The 19,179-nt window shown below is 36.5% G+C and overlaps 2 protein-coding genes across 4 annotated transcripts in view; one reads left to right on the plus strand and one right to left on the minus strand.

Moving 5' to 3' along the window:
• Window positions 1–13,726, minus strand: part of LOC111517480 (myrosinase 1) — a 31,648-nt gene extending 17,922 nt beyond the window's left edge. Inside the window, exons 1-4 of the mRNA XM_023173657.2 lie at window positions 13,601–13,726; window positions 12,040–12,119; window positions 9,001–9,201; window positions 3,846–4,238 (exon numbers count right to left, since the gene is read on the minus strand). Of these exons, the coding sequence (XP_023029425.2) occupies window positions 3,846–4,238; window positions 9,001–9,201; window positions 12,040–12,119; window positions 13,601–13,659 (733 nt within the window). The 5' untranslated portion in view covers window positions 13,660–13,726. The remainder of the gene's footprint in view (window positions 1–3,845; window positions 4,239–9,000; window positions 9,202–12,039; window positions 12,120–13,600) is intronic.
• rg (A kinase anchor protein rugose) overlaps window positions 1–19,179 on the plus strand; it is a 941,222-nt gene that overhangs the window by 363,973 nt on the left and 558,070 nt on the right. The window lies entirely within an intron of this gene.

A 19,179-nucleotide genomic window follows, 5' to 3' on the forward strand; every position in this document is an offset into this window, starting at 1 on the left:
AAACGTGTTCCGCTAAATGTATAGTGACAAAATTATCATTATTTACCACCAAAACAGCATCCTTCAAGATCGTCATCGGGGTACCCCACGAACAAATATTAGGAAATGAGATCAGAAGGCGAGGAGATCTTCCGGAACCAAATTAAGGTTGGTGTCTTCCATTATTAATTTTTCGAATTGTCTTCTCTTTTCAAATATCTAACACCCGGCCCACCAGGTAACTACAGTCCTTATCGAACACACGTTAATGTTTAATGTTGACTCAGGTGGTCTGTTGTGACAATACCTGTACCTGGATTAGGTAAATTGAGTAAAGCATGTTAATGTTGATTAGGGTATTCTGGTGTGACACTACCTTTACAGACTCAAGTAGTCTGGTGTCATACTACCTGTACCTCAATTAGGTAAATTGAGTTAAGCATGTTATTGTTGACTCAGGTTGTCTGGCGTGACACTTCCTGTACCTGGATTAGGTAAATTAAATAAAGCATGTTAATGTTGACTCAGGTAGTCTGGTATGACACTACCTGTACCTGGATTAGGTAAATCGATTTGAGCATGTTAATGTTGACTCAGGTAGTCTGGTGTGATAATACCTGATAATACCTGTACCTGGATTAGATAATTCGTCAATAACATTCGTCGGCCCTTTTCTACCTGCCATCATGCTGTTTGTTATTCTTGAACTCTTTAGAACGGCATTCCATGTTCTGTTGAGGAGGGCAGCTTATGTGGATCTCTATTGCCTTCCATATCTTTCCGTAATCCTGTGATTTCCTTCACTGAGTGCGTGTTCCGTCACATCGACATGTCCGTTTGGCCTAGTCTGCAGTTTATTTCATGTTCATGTTCCTTCAGCCTTGTTCCCATGGATCTTCTGGTGGTTCCGATGTATACCTTCCCACAAGTGCACGGTGTACGATACACCCCTGCTGTTGATAGTGGGTCTCTCTTGTCTTCAGCCGACCTGAGACTGTTGTATTTGTTGTAAGGTTATCAAAGCGAGAAATACATGTGTAGTTTACATCGGCCTATTATTATTATAAAAATATCAATAATTTAAACTGGGCAGAAATATTGAAACCTACCCTTCCACATATTTCGAAATTGAATAGATCGTTCTCCTGCGGGGAAGTGCAATCCTGGTGTTTGGAAAGAGAGAAAGCAAATTATTAATTGAGCGGAAGAGCTGACACGATTACTATCAGTCAATCAATTTTCACGAAGTATATGATGTATTGTATTCAATTTATTGGAGCCTCTGGAGACACCACATTTTGTTTCATGAGAGAGAGGACATTGGCAGATCAAGATTTTCAGATGATGTGGTGCTGCAAGTTTTTCCGGGTTTTCCTACAGCTGAACGAGCAAATGCGCCACTGGAATCAATGAAGTCGCCTCGGAGCGCCGATTAATTTATGTTGTTGTTTTATAATTTTGTGATTTGTATTTTGGAAGTGTTAAGTATGATTCTTCATAATCTGCTGATATTAAAAAAGGTTATAATCATCAAAAAGGCTTGGCTAACTATAGGAATTCGTATTTCTGCCAAGAATCTGAGAAGCCTACATTACATTAAAAAATTTATCGCTAGTACACACTTTAATCAGTACTACAATAAATTCAAAAGCACCTATAGAAAAGTTGTAAAAGCAGCAAAAAGTTGCTACTACCATGATAGAATCTACAAAAGTAAGGATACCATTAAAGAAACATGGCGATTACTGAATGAGTTTCGGGGCAAAACTCCCACTCTGGCAAAGAATGTCACCTTGGATGGCAACACTCTGAATGAATTCTATTGCTCCATAGCAGAGAGACTGTCAAATAATATAGATAATGCACCAGATCCATTATTATTTATGAATAACATTAATATTGATGAAACATTTATTTTATTTGAAACCAATCTAATAGAGCTGATAGATATGATAAAGCAGATCAAAAATAAAACTTCTTGTGGCATTGATAACATATCGATAAGAATTTTTGAAAATATGCCAACCTTCACTCTAGAATTACTAGTCAAACTTATTAATGACTCCTTTGCCAAGGGAACCTACCCACAATTCTCAAAAGCAAATGTTGTGATCCCCATTTACAAAGGGGGTGACACCTCAGATCCCTCAAACTTTCGACCCATCTCGCTTATTCCAACCCTTGGTATAATTATAAAAAAAATTGGTAAAAATTGGGTTGATGAATTTCATATCTGCCAACAAAATCTTAAATCCTCAACAAGTTGGCTTTCAATCCAAAAAGAGTACAGAGGAAGCAATTTTCCATCTGCTAAAAAGACTTTACTCTGAGTTGAACCTGAAAAAGAAATGCGAAGCAGTCTTCTGTGACTTGTCGAAAGCTTTCGATTGTGTGAATCACGAAATTCTGCTACGCAAACTAGAAATCAAAGCCTTAACTGGATGAAATCATATCTGAGTCAACGAACCCAAGTTGTGAGAACTGACACGCTGTCAGATATTGTCTCTGTTCGACACGAAGTACCCCGAGGCTCGGTACTGGGGCCAGTATTGTTTTTGTTGTATTTTAATGATCTAGCTCATATTGATTCTGAGGGAACCTTCACAATTTTTGCAGATGATACAACCATCCTGTGGCGTTAATGAAAATGATCTTCAAAACAAAATAGCACAAGATATTCTTAAAGTGAAAGAGTGGTGCAGCTCCAATCTGCTCTCCTTCAATATAGAAAAAACCAATCTTATATCATTCAATTGCAACTTGTCAGGCATTCCGATGGGTAATGATATTATATCAAACAAAAAACTAAGTAAAATTCTTGGAATCAATCTGGACAGCAACCTCAATTTCAATAACCATATTAATTTGCTGAGCAAAAAATAGCTTCGGGGTGTTATGCTTTACGAACGGTGTCAAATGAATTAGGTATTGTAACTGCAAAAATTGTGTACCACGCTGTGGTTGAATCGCATCTAAGACATGGCATATCATTCTGGGGCACCTGCAACCAACAACACTTCAATACAGTCTTCATTCTCCAAAAGCGTGCCATCCGATATATGTGCAAAATTGGGCCTAGAGAGTCTTGTAAACCCTTGTTCAAGGAGCAAAAATTAGTAACATTTTCTTTATTCATACTCGAAACTGTGTGCCTAGTACATAAGAATGAATCGGCTTACGATGTTATTGGTTTCAGTCGCCAAAGCGACAAATCAAGACTGCCTATTCCATCATCAAATTTGATTAAAAACTCATTGATCTATAATGCAGCTAAAATATATAACCATCTACCGACCAGTCTTAAAGATATCCAATCACCTTATCAGTTCAGGAAATCTGTAAAGCAAGTTCTCATTGACCAGATGTTTGATAGTGTTCAAGAGTACTTTGATGAAGATATGGATGGAATTCTGAAATAAAATTATTCCCTGTTCAAGCACTGCTTATGTTGATTTTAATAGCTCCTGCAATTTTGAAAACAGTGTCTGTTTATCTTATTTATTTATATATTTTATTTATTGACTTCCTTATTTACCTGTTAATGTCTGCCTATTCGTTCATTTAGGATGTATATAAATATGTATGTGTGTGGTATTTATGTGCGTTTATATATGCATATTCATTTATTTATCTATAATTGTTTTAGCTGTTCACTAAAAATCGTAACCATATTTCAGTATGACACATACATTAAACCAATGTATATGTATAATGTATAGTTATTATAGTGAAACTGATTTATACATGATTAGCTTTGTCAACGAGTTTATACTTTGGACAATAAAGCATATTTGATTTGATGATTTGATTATTATGAATTCCATAATTCTCTAATCTGATCTCAACCTGCAATATTATCGACTTACCGCCTTGTTCCTTCCGGAATTCGTCATTGTATAAGTGCCACGCTTTTGAATGGGCTCGTAACAAATTGCGAGCACAGAAGTATTCTCCAACACCGGGCGAGTAGATCAGCGGTGCAAATAATCCTTCCCCGTAACCATACTGACAGATTACCCTAGGTTCGTTGAATGTTATCCAATACTTGACGTCGTTGCCAAATTCTTTGAAGCATATTCGAGCAAAATCTAAATATGCGTCGATTATGAAATCGTTTTCCCAACCGCCTGCGTTTTGGAGAACCTGTGGAAGGTCCCAGTGATACAACGTCACTAGTGGTTTTATATTATTTTTTAGCAGTTCTTTGATGACGTTTTTGTAGTGGGTCACGCCGGCTTCGTTGACTTTGTTATCAAATCCTAAAAAAAAATTTTTGAGATCTTTCGCATTTCTTAGAAAAAAAAATTTTGATAAATGCATATTTGTTGCATTTCATTACTTCGGACTTCCATTGTCTAGTATGATATACATATTGATTCGAAATCCCTGAAAGAATCTGTGAAAAATAAAAAATGAAAAGGTTCATTGAAAAAGTAACAATTATATTAAGCAAAAAAACTGAAATTATAATGAAATAAAATACAAGTAACTCAAAAAAAAAATTGAATATTGACACGAAATGAAAATTGAAAAAATTATTAACAAGAAATGAAAATTACAGATTGAAAGATTCCAAACCAAGTTGATTCACGACGTTTCGATTGTTAGTATCCACAATCATCTTCAGGTGATAACTGAACTTATTCCTCAGAGATCTGACTATTTATAGGTAACTCGAGTGCTTTCACCTAACCGCTCGAGTGAAAACACTCGAGTGACCTAAAAATCGTCAGATCTGACCTATAAATAGTCAGAGATCTGACTATTTATAGGTCAGAGATCTGACTATTTATAGGTCAGAGATCTGACTATTTATAGGTCAGTCGAGTGCTTTCACCTATCCCCTCGAGTGAAAGCACACGAGTGACCTATGAATCGTCAGATCTGACTTATAAATAGTCAGAGATCTGACTATGTATGATAAATAAATAGTCAGAGATCTGTCTATTTATAGGTCACTCGAGTGCTTTCACCTAACCCCTCGAGTGAAAACAATCGAGTGACCTATACATCGTCAGATCTGACCTATAAATAGTCAGAGATCTGACTGTTTATAGTCATATGACTGTATGACTATAAATTGTCATACAGTCATAAATAGTCATACAGTCAGACGTATAGTCAGTCGTAAATTTCATAGTCAGAGATCTGACTATTTATAGTTCACTTGAGTGCTTTCACCTATCCCCTCGAGTGAAAGCACACGAGTGACCTATAAGTATTCAGATCTCTGAGGAATAAGTCCAGTTATCACCCGAAGACGATTGTGGATACTAACAATCGAAATGTCGTGAATTAACTTGGTTTGGAGTCTTTTAATTTGTAATTTTCATTTCTTGTTGATAATTTTTTTAATTTTCATTTCGTGTTAATATTTCATTTTTTTGTTGTTATTTGTATTTTATTTTAATGTAATTTCAATTTTTTTGCTTGATATTAGTCTTATTTTTCAGCTAATCTTTTCGATTTTTCACATATTTTTTCAGGCATTCCAAATCAGTTTATATCATATTAGACAATGGAAGTCTGAACTAATGAAATGCACCATGAAACATTGTCGACCACCTTCAAACCAATGAACCAATGCATATTTACTCTGCGTGTTCATTATACAGGGTGTTTCAGTTTAAGATGCTGATTCTAAAGGGTTGAATCATGTTCATAAAATTAAGATTTCAACCTGTGGCAACTTTACGTGAATGTAAACTAGATATTTTCAAAAATATGTACGTCACTCATTTTCCGCAAAACTATTTTCATAATCACTATTCATTTTAGGGCAAATTTGACCTCTTGAATGATTTTCGTCAGACAAGCGATTTTTGCGTAAAAAATTAAAAACGATTTTTAAGCATAGTCAATTTGTAAGTGAAAAAAAAATGAAATTTGATTGTTCAATATACATATTGTACTACTTGATGAAAGTGTGAGTTTCAAAGTCTAAATGAGAAAACCTGAAGTTCTGTATTTCAAAGATGACTCTAATAAAACATCAAGTGTGCCACATTTTTGGAAAGCTCTATTGAAATATGCCGATTTCCTGGAGTCTTTGAAGTCCATTATACTCGTTAGGACAAGAGGGTTGCTCCAAATTCTTGTTGAATACTCTTCGTGAGCAAAAAAATACCAGAATCAATACTCCTGACCGCTTTGGATTGAATGATTCCGTACAGTCTATCTCGTCTTGTGTTTGTAGATCTTTTGCTGGAAAAATTCCCACTTGTTTACTTTGTAGTAAATGGTCAGGAGGTAGCAAAAACGTAGGTGATTTTTTTACACTTCAACAAGAATAGCTGAAGCACCAGTCAATCTAATAATAACACTGAGTTCAGTATACTCTGTATCTCTGTATCTGTAGAGTAGGGAGGGTAAGTGTAAGCCCACGCAGTTAGGCCACATGTGACCCATTGTACATCCTCCCGAGGAGTTGTCCTCCTAGGTCATCGTCCATCCTGTCCTTTCCAGGAAGATGGACAGGTCGCTGGGAGACATCTCCTTTATATCGGCAGGTGTAGGCCAAGACTCGCCGAACACACACTCTCTTATTGACGATAACTCCGGGCACTCGCACAGGAGATGCTTGACAGTCTCATCTTCCTGTTCACACATCCTGCATAGAGGTGTGTCCACTAGCCCCATATTATGTAGGTGTTTCCTTAGCTGACAGTGGCCAGTCAGAAATCCCACTGTAAGGCGTAGATTTTTCCTGGTTATCGCCAGATATTTCTTCGGCGCCAGCTTCCCAGGGTCGCCCAAGGTGATCCTGGCAAGGTTACATCCTTTGATTTCATCCTATCTCTTCAAAGATTGAGCATGGGTGTAACATTTGACTAGTTCCGCAATTGTCGAAGTCATCAGGCCGTGGGTGTCACTGGGACCTAAAATTCTTAGTCCAGTCGCTTCCTTGGCTAAAGAGTCGGCAATGCGATTACCTTTACTCCTGTCGTGCCCTTTAACCCACCTCAGGATAATGTTATTATCTACCGAGGCTTTGGCTAAATCTTGGTGGCACTCTAGTGCTAGCCCTGAAGTAACACGCTGTCTGTTCAAGGTTAATAGTGCTTGTCTGCTATCAGTGAAGATTGTTATGTTTTTGCCAGAAATTCTTTTCTTGGTTATTTCTTTTGTGGCGATTGAGATACCAGCCAGTTCTGTTTGGACCACGCTGGTATTTCTTTCCATTCCCCACTTAATCCTTAGGCTTAGTGATCTGCAGTACACTCCACATCCTGAGCCTTCTTTGGTTTTTGAGCCATCCGTATTGCATTTGTAGCGGATTTATACTACTACTCATGAGAATAGCAAAAATACAAATAGATTACCAAATAACTACTATAAATCAACTGGCATTCTTAATGCTTGGGAGGCAACTGGCTTTTTCATTTTTGCCATGTCTGCAGAAAACATGGAGTTCGACCAATTGCTTTGCTATCAGTGATATCAAAAATAATGTAGGAAAGTGTTGATCATCACATTTTTGATTATTTAGAAAGCTTCAACATCCTAAGCCATCATTAATGTGGTTTCGATAAGCTAAAATTCTTCTCATGTCCCTTCCTTCTCATGTCAGCAACCTTTGGAGAAATAAACAAACATGGTAGTTGTTCTTGATATTTCCAAAGTTTTGGGCTTTGGGTTTGGGTTGAAACAGTTGGTTCTGGTTAAACTTAGATGTTACGGTTCACCGGAACATCTCCAGTCATAGTTGTCCAATTTTCTCAAAAACTAATACATACTGTCTACACAATCATTCTACTATTCATCAACTGGAAAAATACCAGGAATTCATCATATTGCTTCGCTGTTAACGGCGGCGGGGTGTTGAAAACACGAGGCTTTTCACCTTATGCAAATATTTGACAAGTTTTTTTTCTCAACAGAGCTGAGCTGGTTTTTCAAAATTTTTTCTCAATAGTTTACTCACGTAATGGATGCGGAGGTTGTCAACTCTTTGAAACAAGTTACTTAGTTCATCTAGGCACCTTTATGGAATTTTCATTAGAACTCTACTAATTTTTCACCAAAAGACTTTCGCCATCATGTTGCCTAAAATTGATCTCTAAATGTTTCAAATAATTCTTCACAATAACTCCGCAAGTTCGATATTTATGCGGGCTAAAGAAATGTCAATCAAAGTTTGAGAGAAAAATCTCTCCAAGCACAGTATCCATCGGCTGCACACAATCAGACTCTTACTAATCAATCACAACCGATTGATTATCGTATTTCTAAAACTAACACGAAGCAGATTGAGGTATTTTTCTAAATTCCGGTAGTGAACCGATTTTGAATTCGTCTTATCGCAAAACTGCTCATTACCAGAGATAGAAGAATGGACTCAACGTTTATGCTCTCATTCTCTGCCAGATAGTAGAACCAAATGTGGAACTATATCTTTGGCGTCCAGTGACACCTTTCATCTCGATGTAACTGACACGAAACATACTTAACTGTGAAAAATAAAAACTTTCCTAAACTCTCGAAATGATTCTTTCCCCATGACTCGAAAAGATTAAATTGATGATGAGACATTTATAGCCGAGTCTTAAGATGAACCGTCGTTTTCATCCTCAATATCAATAATATGCTAGTTTTATGAAATAAAAAAGCAAATATTCTCTTGAGAACATAAAATAAATATAGGAATTTGTTTTTTAATAGCTATATAAGTTTCAACTTTTAACGTGTTAGGAATCACACGTTAAAAGGTAAGACCTCGTTAGTCCTTAGCTCGCACAAGTTTCTCGACTTCTGAGAGTTTTCGTTCGTATGGGGACGACAGCTGATTAACGGAAAAACAGATTTTTTTTTTTTTTTTTTTATACACCTTTTTGAGTTGATTATGTCCGAATTTCAGTGACAAATACCCCTATGTGCGATGCCTGAAATAACCTTTTGATTTAAATTATTGAACACCAACATCAGAGAATTTCGAACACTTCATCTTGAAGAAAGTCCTGTATAGATAAATTTTCAGTGCGTGCAGTTGATTCCAAAGATCGTAAATTGAATTGAACGTACCATTTGGTAGAATTCTTGCCCATGATATGGAAAATCTATACACATCCACACCCAGTTCTTTCAAAAGGGCAACATCTTCTTTGTATTTGTTGTAAGAGTCACAAGCTGTATCCCCCGTGTCATTATTGGCAATTGGTGATGGCTTTCGATGACAGACAGTATCCCAGATAGTTTCTCCTTTACCATCTACATTCCAAGCACCTGAAATATAATATAATTTCCTTTCGATTGATGCAGTATTGTACCAGATTTTGAAAAAACACCACAAGGACAAGGAAAGATCATCGCTAACACCGCACCACAGTAAACCCCCTAACTTGTATGTACTTCCCAAAATTCACAAGAAGGACGTTCCGGTTAGATCGATTATCAGCTACAGAGATTCGGTTACTCAAAACTAGTCTAGATTTTTACTTCCCTCAATACAACCATTACATGAAAAAACATCGTCTTTTGTGAAGAATTCAAGGCATTTTGTTGAACTACTAGGGTCAATTGAGGTCACACAGAAAGATCAACTAATTAGTTTCGACATGGAAAGCCTTTACTCCAACGTTCCGGTCGAGGAAGCACTTCAAATCATACAGAGAAAGCTATCCGAAGACGGAAACCTGAAAGAGAGAACGAATCTACCTATAGAAGTAATTATGGAATTACTAGGATGCTGTATACGAAACTGTTATTTCCAACTCAAGGACGAATTCTTTACACAAGAGGAGGGACTGCTAATGGGATCGCCACTTTCACCAGTCATAGCCAACATATATATGGAGTGGTTTGAAACTCTGGCCATCTGGCCATTGAAGAAGCCCCCAAGAAACCTCGAGTCTGGTTGAGATATGTTGACGACACCTTTATGATATAGAACCATGAGGATACTGAACTAGACGCCTTCCTGAAACACATCAACAGCGTGAGACCCTCCATCACTTTCACAATGGAGAAGGAAATTCACAACGAATTGCCATTCTTACACGTTTTGGTGAAGAGGACCGACACTAAGTGGGAAACATCTGTATACCGAAAACCCACCCATACGGGACAGTATCTGAACCACGAATCCAACCACCATCAATCGACTAAAGGAGGAATCATCAAGACTCTATTAGACCGTGCTTTTGGGCTCTGTAATCCGAAAGAAGGTCTCGGAAAAGAACTAGACATCATCAAAAATGATCTTCAACGGAATGGCAACTCCAAAGCGATGGTAGAAAAGACTTTGTCTAGAAGACAGCAGGAGCCTCGCAAGGAAGAGAAGCCGTCACAACCAGTGCTTGCACTTCCCTACATCAGAGGATTATCGGAGAGGATAAGAAGAATTGGTTCCAAGTACAACATCAGAACCTGCTTCAGATCCGGTAACAGTATCTGTAGCAGCCTCACGAAAACCAGGCCACCAAACGCGGACTGTGATTCCAAGAATTGCATTTACCGGATACCCTGTGAGTGCGGAAAATCCTATATTGTTGAAACTAAGAGACCATTGAATGTTCGCATTGCCGAGCACAAGAAATACACACAGCGAAGGGAAACCAGCAAATCAGGAATAGCAGACCATGTTTGGACCTATCAACACAAAATCGAGTGATCCCAAGCTGAGATCTTGCACAGAGAAGAACATTGGTTTAGGAGAAAATTCAAGGAAGCCGCATACATGTTGTCCAACAATGTATTCAGCCAAGCCAGGGTAGAAATACGCAACATATGGAAACTCATCATCAAGCGAAAAATGGCCAACTCCCGCCAAGCGGTCATCTCCCACGGAACCAGTAAAGCGGAAAATGGAAAGCGGGGATAAGTGAAAGTACTCGAACGACCTATAAATAGTCATCTCTCGGAGGAATCAGTCCAGTCATCATCCGAAGATGATTGTAGATACTAACAATCGAAACGTCGTGAACTAACGTGACTTGGAATCTCTCCACTTTTTATTTTTATTTTCTTTTTTCATTTCTTTATTTTTATTTATTCAATTGTTCTACTTTTACTTGTATTTTATTTCACTAATATTTTATTTCAGGTTTATTTTGCCTAATATAATTGTTATTTTCAACGATTCATTTTTAATTATTCTTTTTTAGTTGTTGCAGGGATTTCAAATCATTTTACATAGAAGACAATGGAAGTCCGAACTAGTGAAATTTAAACTTTTTGTTGTATGAAAAGAGTATCTTATGAACGCTAGTTTACCTGATATGAGGCCTAAAAATTTTTTGTGGTGATACTTGAAATCTACAGTTAACGTTACACAACCGCAGTTCACTGCCTGAACCACTGTGCATGTTGTTTTTGGCGAGTGCGTTGGTTTGGGATGTGGGGGTTGAGCAAATCGGCCATCGGATGCCTGCTTCCACGTAGCCCCACTGGATACGGGAATGACAGAATCACTTGTGGAGATGGATGTCGAGCTTATGACTCCAACTGACCCCCCTGTAAATTTAGATCAGGGGCGAGAGCTTCTCAACTCTCCAACTCCTAATCATTTCAAACATTTTGACATCAAATTTTTCGATATCTCTCTATATCAAAACAGATTATTCTTAGAAAAATTTATTTTTCACTATTATCGTTTTACCTGAAATGAAAGAATTTAATAATTTATTTTTTTGTTCATCAAGATTAAAGAGAGCAAAATCTGGGCTGGCAGCCGTGGTCGACTGTAACCTGAACTATCAAACGTTTAGTCTGTTACTGCGCCAGGCATCATCAGTGGTATGTTTGTTGACTTGGAGATATAACATTCAACCTGGTAGTCAACGTATATACACTAATGATGTTTAGTGCAGTAACAAGCGAAACGTTTGTTTCTTCAGGTTCCATTCGACCGTGGCCTTTCTTGTAGAATGAATAGTTTTTTGGGAAATGATAAGTAATAACGTCAGTCTGTGAAAATACAGTTGCTCTGTTCTTTCCTCTGACTGAAGTTTGAAAAAGTTGATAACGTTTATAATTGGTAGATTTTTCACTGGAATTTCGAATATTATTTCGTGAAATGAAAAAAATTACTTTTGCTTCTCTGTCTATGAGTTGTTACATTACCTTCTATTTGATATGCAGCAGTGGCCACCCCAAATAAAAAATCTTTTGGGAATCTCTTATCATTTAGTTCGTAGGATAGTCTGGAAACAGAAAATAGATAAACGATAAAATACAACTGAGAATTCTCAAAAAGCAAAAGCATTTAGTTATACATACATTTTGTCAGTTGTTATGCTATATCGTCTATAAGGACTCTAGCAAGGGTACAAAGATAGTTCTCCATATGTCATCCAAAAGAAATATATTTTCCATATTCGTATATTTTTTAAAAATATTTTTTGAAATATATCAGCGAGAGAATATTATAAGGGAATATTGAACGATGGTTATTTCTTGTGGAATTTTTAAAATTCTTTAAAGAACATTTTCTGGAATTTTTTCATTTTCCATAATCTCAACATTTCGGAAGATAGGTCGGAAGCTGTCTACGTCTTCGAAATTGGAAAAAAATCTAATGATATTTGTATATTTTTCTTGTTCTCATTCCCAAACGTCCTTGATAGATGTCAAAGTAGTTTATTTCACATCTTTCAAGGACTTTTGAAAATAATACGAACCGAAGAGAAAAACTACAAATTTCATTGAATTTTTTTCAATTCTGAAGACTGAGATAGCCTCCAAAACGTTTGGATTGTTAAGTTGTGAAATATGAAAACACTCAAAAATGGGCGACAAATGATTAATAAGGAACTACTGACAAACTGGATGAATGTCTATCTGAATTTGATTCAAACTCACTAACAAACTCAGTGATTTGAAATATTTCTGAATTTTCAATTTTAGGGGAGTGAAAAACTATAAATGCCAGGAATAGCTTCACAATGAAGGTCTAGTAAAAAATAATTCCGATGTAATTTTGTCAACAACAGGAAGAGAGAAGAGTAGTAACTGTTTTTCTTATGTTTCCTTCCTTGTTTATTGTTTTCTTCAAGACAGTTGTGATATATACGACTAAATGAGTGATTGCATATTATTTGATACTTACTATTTCTTACTTACTATCGTGAGGATGAATGAAAAAATGGATTTATATGAATATAGAAAAAAATATAAATAAAATGATAAATCTGACTTTGCCATATTTTAAAATCAAGGAGAAACATTTCTAAGAGACAAAATTATTGGAAATTTTTACTGAGATTGTAGAGGTCTGATGTTTCCTGCCAGAAGAAAAGAATCAAATAATAATTATTACAGTCACTTATTCTTTTATTGTCAAGGGGGACCTCGTAGAAACGTCGTGATAATGTCAAAGACAAACGGATGTACAGCTGGGATGACACTGTAGCATGTAATACTACCCGTGGACTACGCAGTTATGTGTATTTATACATCATACAACCTAAATTATTCGAATTGGAAAAAAGTGAAGAAAAACTTTTTCTGGGAACGAATTTTTGATTTTCCCTTCTGGTAAGGTAATTTCCTTATCAAAGCGGCTCAAAACTTGCTGGAAGATTGGTTCTATTTTGACGTATCGAAAAAGTAAATGAGCACTACAAAACCAAACATTGTTATGAAAAATCAATAAATGACATTATTGATAAATTTTCATACTTACATTTTCCCAGTCAAACATAAACATACTATGAATAAATTAGTAGCCCGTATGGCGGTCATGATTGCAACACTATTTCAGAAATATGGAAGTCTGAGCTATATATATTTTCAAGTCTCGATAAGAAGTGCACTAAGAAGAGGGAGAAAAAAAGCAGTTTGCACGTGTAAGTACTATCCTGTAATTATTTGAATAGCGAATTGTATTCTGCCGCACCGAAGTTAATGGCTGGGTGAGTTTTTAATCCTTCAGTAACAATTAATTGAAAAGCGCAGGCGATAAAATGAATATTTGTTCAATTTAAACATTTTTATTGAAGAGTAAGAAATTTTGCTGCCACAAATAGAACGGTTAGAAAAAACTGAAATCAGATTCTATAAATTGAAAAAATGTATATTTCAATATATATAACAAACGGAAACAATGAAATAATATTTAAAATAAAATTTAATTGTATACTCACTTATATAGTGTGAGACATTTTAAACTTAGGAAAAATTATTTCAATTTTCAATTCAAATCTGGAAATACACAACAGTTGTCCTCTCAAGCTGCCCTTATGAAGTGAGAGAAAAATGATTATAAAAATTGTATTTCTGCAATACTCATCATTTTCAAAGATGATATTACTTGTATTCTGAGAAACAGGGCAAGTGCATTCCATTTTTTATCATATACATTCAGTGGAATGGCACTTTTTGGTCATTGTCCTCAGTCATATCCTCACTGGGGGTTTGATGGACGTTTTTTTCCATATTCATGAAGCTTAGGTTAGGTTAGGTCTAAAGTGTCCCTCGCAATAAACCCTCGCAACTCGCGAGGGTTTATTGTGGCTCACACCTATTCATACTCGGCCAAATAAATCCAGCTTCTTAACGAATCCGATTAGTTTGTATGGTGAGTGGTATTTCAGGTCAGATGGTAAGAGTACGGCTCTGCCGAACTCTAAGAACCTGATCCGGTCCCCAGCGGAACAGGCACTAAGTATATATTCTGCTGTTACATCATTTTCTAGACGGATGCGACACACACTGTCTTCCGACAGTCCAAGTCTCTGCATATGATGAATCAAATGACAGTGACTTGTGAAGAGGCCTGTTAGACATCGTAGTTCATCCCTACTGTAGTCCAACATCTGTTTGCTATCAAGCTTCGAAGGGTGAATGAACGCCTTGGAGTGAGCCAATCCTAGAAGATTCTGCCAGAAGTCCATAAATCTTCTAGCCATCCAGGTGTTCAATGTTTGTTTGGCAACTAAAGCGATGCCAATGACAGGTTCTGGTCCGATGAAGCGGCTTGCAGCACCCTCCTTTGCCTTCCAGGCCAGTATGGCCAAGAATCCTGATCAGAGACAATTAGTTGAGTCTTCCTATCGAGGAGAGTCTTTTTTGGCAATTTCCTACCAATTTAAACGTTGCTCGGCGGGAGCCAAGAGCTTTCAACGCCGCTTGACTGTCCAAGAATATTTTTATTGACTTGTGTGTAAGGTTGGATTTATCCAATCTCTCCATACCCAATTCAATAGCGTTAATTTCTCATAAGTTCCAAGGCACTTTTTGGTCAATGTCCTCAATCAAATCCTCACGGGGGGTTTGATGAAGGTTTTTTTCCATTTCATGAAGCTTTAACTAATAATGGATTTCAAATCTCGGCAATGGAAGACAAAACGTTTCAGTCGGATGGATTAGTTTCAGAAGTTTCAGAAGTTTTGTCCACTTTTGTGTGGAGCAGAGTCGGATCTCTTCTGTTGACCAGTGTCGGCTGATACTGATGCAATTTTCGTTACATTCGTCGATATCTTCACAATAGGACTCTGCTGTGATACTTTGGCCCGGTTGTTGCAAGTTATTGTGAATCACACCAGCTGCTGACCACCATACAGTAACCATGATTTTTTTTTGGTGGGTTTTAGGCTTTGGGAAGTGCCTGGGGAGTGTTCAACTACTGTCCTGAACGTCTCCTGTTGTAGAGGATCCGCTTTTCATCACACGTGACGATCCGATTGGTTGCCAAAAAGCAAAGAAGAATAGACCATAAAACGTGCCAATTCTGTTGATCGTTCAAATCGTGGGGCACCCACTTTTCGAACTTTTTGACCTTTCCAATACGTATTAAACCATCAATAACCGCATGGGAGCTGTCGCCCATTTTTTTAGTCACCTCACGCACCGTTTGTGATGGGTCAGTCTCCACCAGGATCCTCAAATCCTAGTCTTGAATTACTATGGGTCGACTATTTTGGTGCTCATTTTCGAGGATAAAATCTTCGTAACAAAATTTTGCTAACCAACGTTGAACAGTGCGTTCATAAACACTATCATTGTCAAATGTCTGGTTGATTTTTCTGTTGGTTCAGTTTGAATTCGTCGAGAAAAGTTGGCTGAAAATCGACTGACATCATATAGTAAATGAGCTGAGAAGAGGCAAAAAACTAAATTTTTGAATTGGAATTGGAAGAGCATCAAGATCGATTAGTTATCAAAGCGCAGATGCGAGAATTGTCGAAGAGAGAGTAATCGCGAGAGCTCCATTGTGGAATAAAAAGGAATACAATGAAATATTGGAATAATCCGAGTATTTTTTTTAGGAAATTGTTCATTACAATTTTTGTCAGAGCGATAGTAGAAACTGTAATTGAGTCATAAAGCCATACAGATGTAACAATATATTATTCATAGAATCTCATGATTTTCACTGATCGTTGATATTGAAGTGGAATAATTTCCCCTAGTTTCCGATAGATTCATAGAAGGCGTGTGAAACTGTAGTGAGATTCATGAATTTGAAGGAGACAGGCATCATTTTGATCGTGACTTAGAAGATCAGATGGGTACAGTGGACCCATCATTTTCATAATTTTTTTGCTGCGAACTGGTTTATTTTGGGCAAAAAACCCAAGAGACTTTTTTTGTTTAGAATGAAACAGGCTATCGGAAATAAATTTTCAAATGGTAAACAAATAATAAAACAAAAAGTTACGTTGGAAATAAATTTTAGGCATTGCGTTTTCCACCCCTTCACAACCATGGGATAGACCAAATAAATTTATGGCTAAGTGTTTTTTTGGTAGTACAAAACGTCAGGTTAATTTCAATATTGTAACTTTCCAGTGCTTGTGGAGAAAATTGTTATACAAATTTTATGTACCCCCTTTAAGGGGCTGTATCTTAACTGTATCACGTGATATGTTAATATATTGCCCCCCAAACGATATAACTGGATTTGAAGGTGTTCTGTATTTGTTGTGATTACGCAAGCAGTCTTTTTATGATTGATAATTAGTCTATTCTTGAAGCATCAGCTTTTGAATTCCTCAAGAATAATTTGTATTTTTTGTTTTAGTTTATTTTCGGATATATCTGAAACAAGTATACATGTGTCGTTGGCATACATTAGAACTTTCCCCCATGATATGTGATCAGGAAGATCATTTATAAAAATCAAATAAATCAGAGGACCAAGAACGCTTCCTTGTGGAGTTCCTATGTCAAATTGATCTGAAATGACCTCGTCAATTTTTACTACGAATTTCCTTCTTTTCTAGGAAGGATGTAAACCAATTGTTAATATTACTTTAAAAAAACTACACCTCACGATCTGCGATTAGCGCCAGCGCTAATCGCAGATTACATCCTTCTAGGAAGGATGTAAACCAATTGTTAATATTACTTTAAAAAAACTACACCTCACGATCTGCGATTAGCGCCAGCGCTAATCGCAAGCGGTTCATAAATTCAAGATGATATTCCTTCTGATCGTACAGATCTCCTGTTTCACTAAGCCACGGGATTCGCAATAAATGAACAATGAGCAGCAAAACCTTGATATTTGATCGAACTTGGCGTGCTTTTTTGTTCTCTGCTCATCTGGGCTCTTCCATTGAGACTATTGGACTTCGATTTCGATGTCATAAACATATATCCCTGTTGAGCAAATATGGATAGCCGTTGACGTCGTTCAACAATTTCTGAACGATGCTCATGCGACGGTTTTTTTGGCTAAAATTCATGCCGAAAATTTCCGAAAAAATTGCATAGCATGAGCCAACCGCTATGCCGACATCCTCAGTAACTTCTCTAATAGTGATTCAACGAGTTTTCATTACAATTTTATTTACTTTATCAACATTTTAATCGGTTGTTGATGTGCTGGGGAGTCCACCCACGTCTTCTCGACCTTCAGTGAAAAGTTTGTACCTCCTGTAAACATTTTTTCTGACTCAGAGTACAATCATGGTATGCCACTGTCAATATTTCAAGTGTTTTTTTGAGCACTGCAATCCCTTTCTAACACAAAATTTGATGAAAGTTTCTTGATCCATTTTTTTCTATAGCAGAAAATCGCAGAACACGGAAATCACTTCGAACTTTTATACCTCTCACCAACAAAATATACTTGCTAAACAGCTTAAACTGTGAACATGTTTTCGGAATGAGTCTACACCAACATAAAAAATTACTAATTGAATGTACTTGGCTCGCAAATGTTGAACATTCACCGTATATTCTTAACGGAACTTGTGTAACGTTTGTAAAATAATGTGGTTTGTTTCAATTCGCTTTACGACTTCTGTCTAATTCAGTTTACATAAAGTACGTTATTTTCCTGAAATTGATGTGTTTCAGATCGTATCTGAAAGAAAAAGCAGTAGTTGTTCTGCATGTAGTTCGACGAGTTTTCATATTCTAATCTTTCCAACTATAGACTAGTAGATTCTCAAAAAGATTTTTCCATCAAGAGTTGAGCTCTATCATTCTCAGAAATTGTCGTTGAAAATAGTTCGATCATATCGTTATTATAAATTGAAAAGTTTTTATTAGCAATATATATTTTAGTATGGACATTTTGATATCCGGAATGGTATGATAGCTATTGTTATTGTTATCGTTTTATCTTTGAACGATGAATTCATCGGTGTTCAATAAATATTTGCGGCACGTCTCTTTCATTATTAAAGTTATAGCTATAGATAAGTTTCATTTTGATAATCACCATTTCATAGTTCACAATGTTTCAGCATATCATTTTCTATAACTATCGAAAAAGCGTCAATCAATTTACCATTTCTTGTTGGGTGTTTCCTATACAGTCGTGTTTGAATTATTATCATTCACAACTAAGACGTTCTCAAACTCCAACACCTAGTCAGTGAACTAACAATTCGTTTCAAAATGAAAACCATGGAAATTGAAAACGAATGTTCACAAAATTGTCACTTGATAATGCAAAGGTAGGAATTATATTCGAATAGTTTTATTTCACAATAAATAATACACATCTTTGTGAAAAAAATTGGTAAAACACGTGATTTGCTCAGCAGAGTCCTGGGTTTAAATCCCTTCTTTGAATTCATGAATACAAAAATAAGAAGGGCACCACCATGGCTCATGCAGACTTCTATCATAAACACTCCCATCCCAGTTTCCCAAACACCAATACAAACAAAAACAAACTTCAAACAGCATTTTTAACAAATTCTTGACCAAAACGACCAACCTGAAAAAATATCCGCAGACTCATCCAAAACTCATCTCAGAGTAGGAGCTGCAGTAGTGGCTGACATTGTTGCATTGACCTTTAAT

Source organism: Leptinotarsa decemlineata, unplaced genomic scaffold (genome assembly GCF_025532065.1).
Source record: "Leptinotarsa decemlineata unplaced genomic scaffold, Ldec_3_MD MMD2_tig00026336_RagTag_RagTag, whole genome shotgun sequence".
Taxonomy (NCBI): Eukaryota; Metazoa; Arthropoda; class Insecta; order Coleoptera; family Chrysomelidae; genus Leptinotarsa; species Leptinotarsa decemlineata.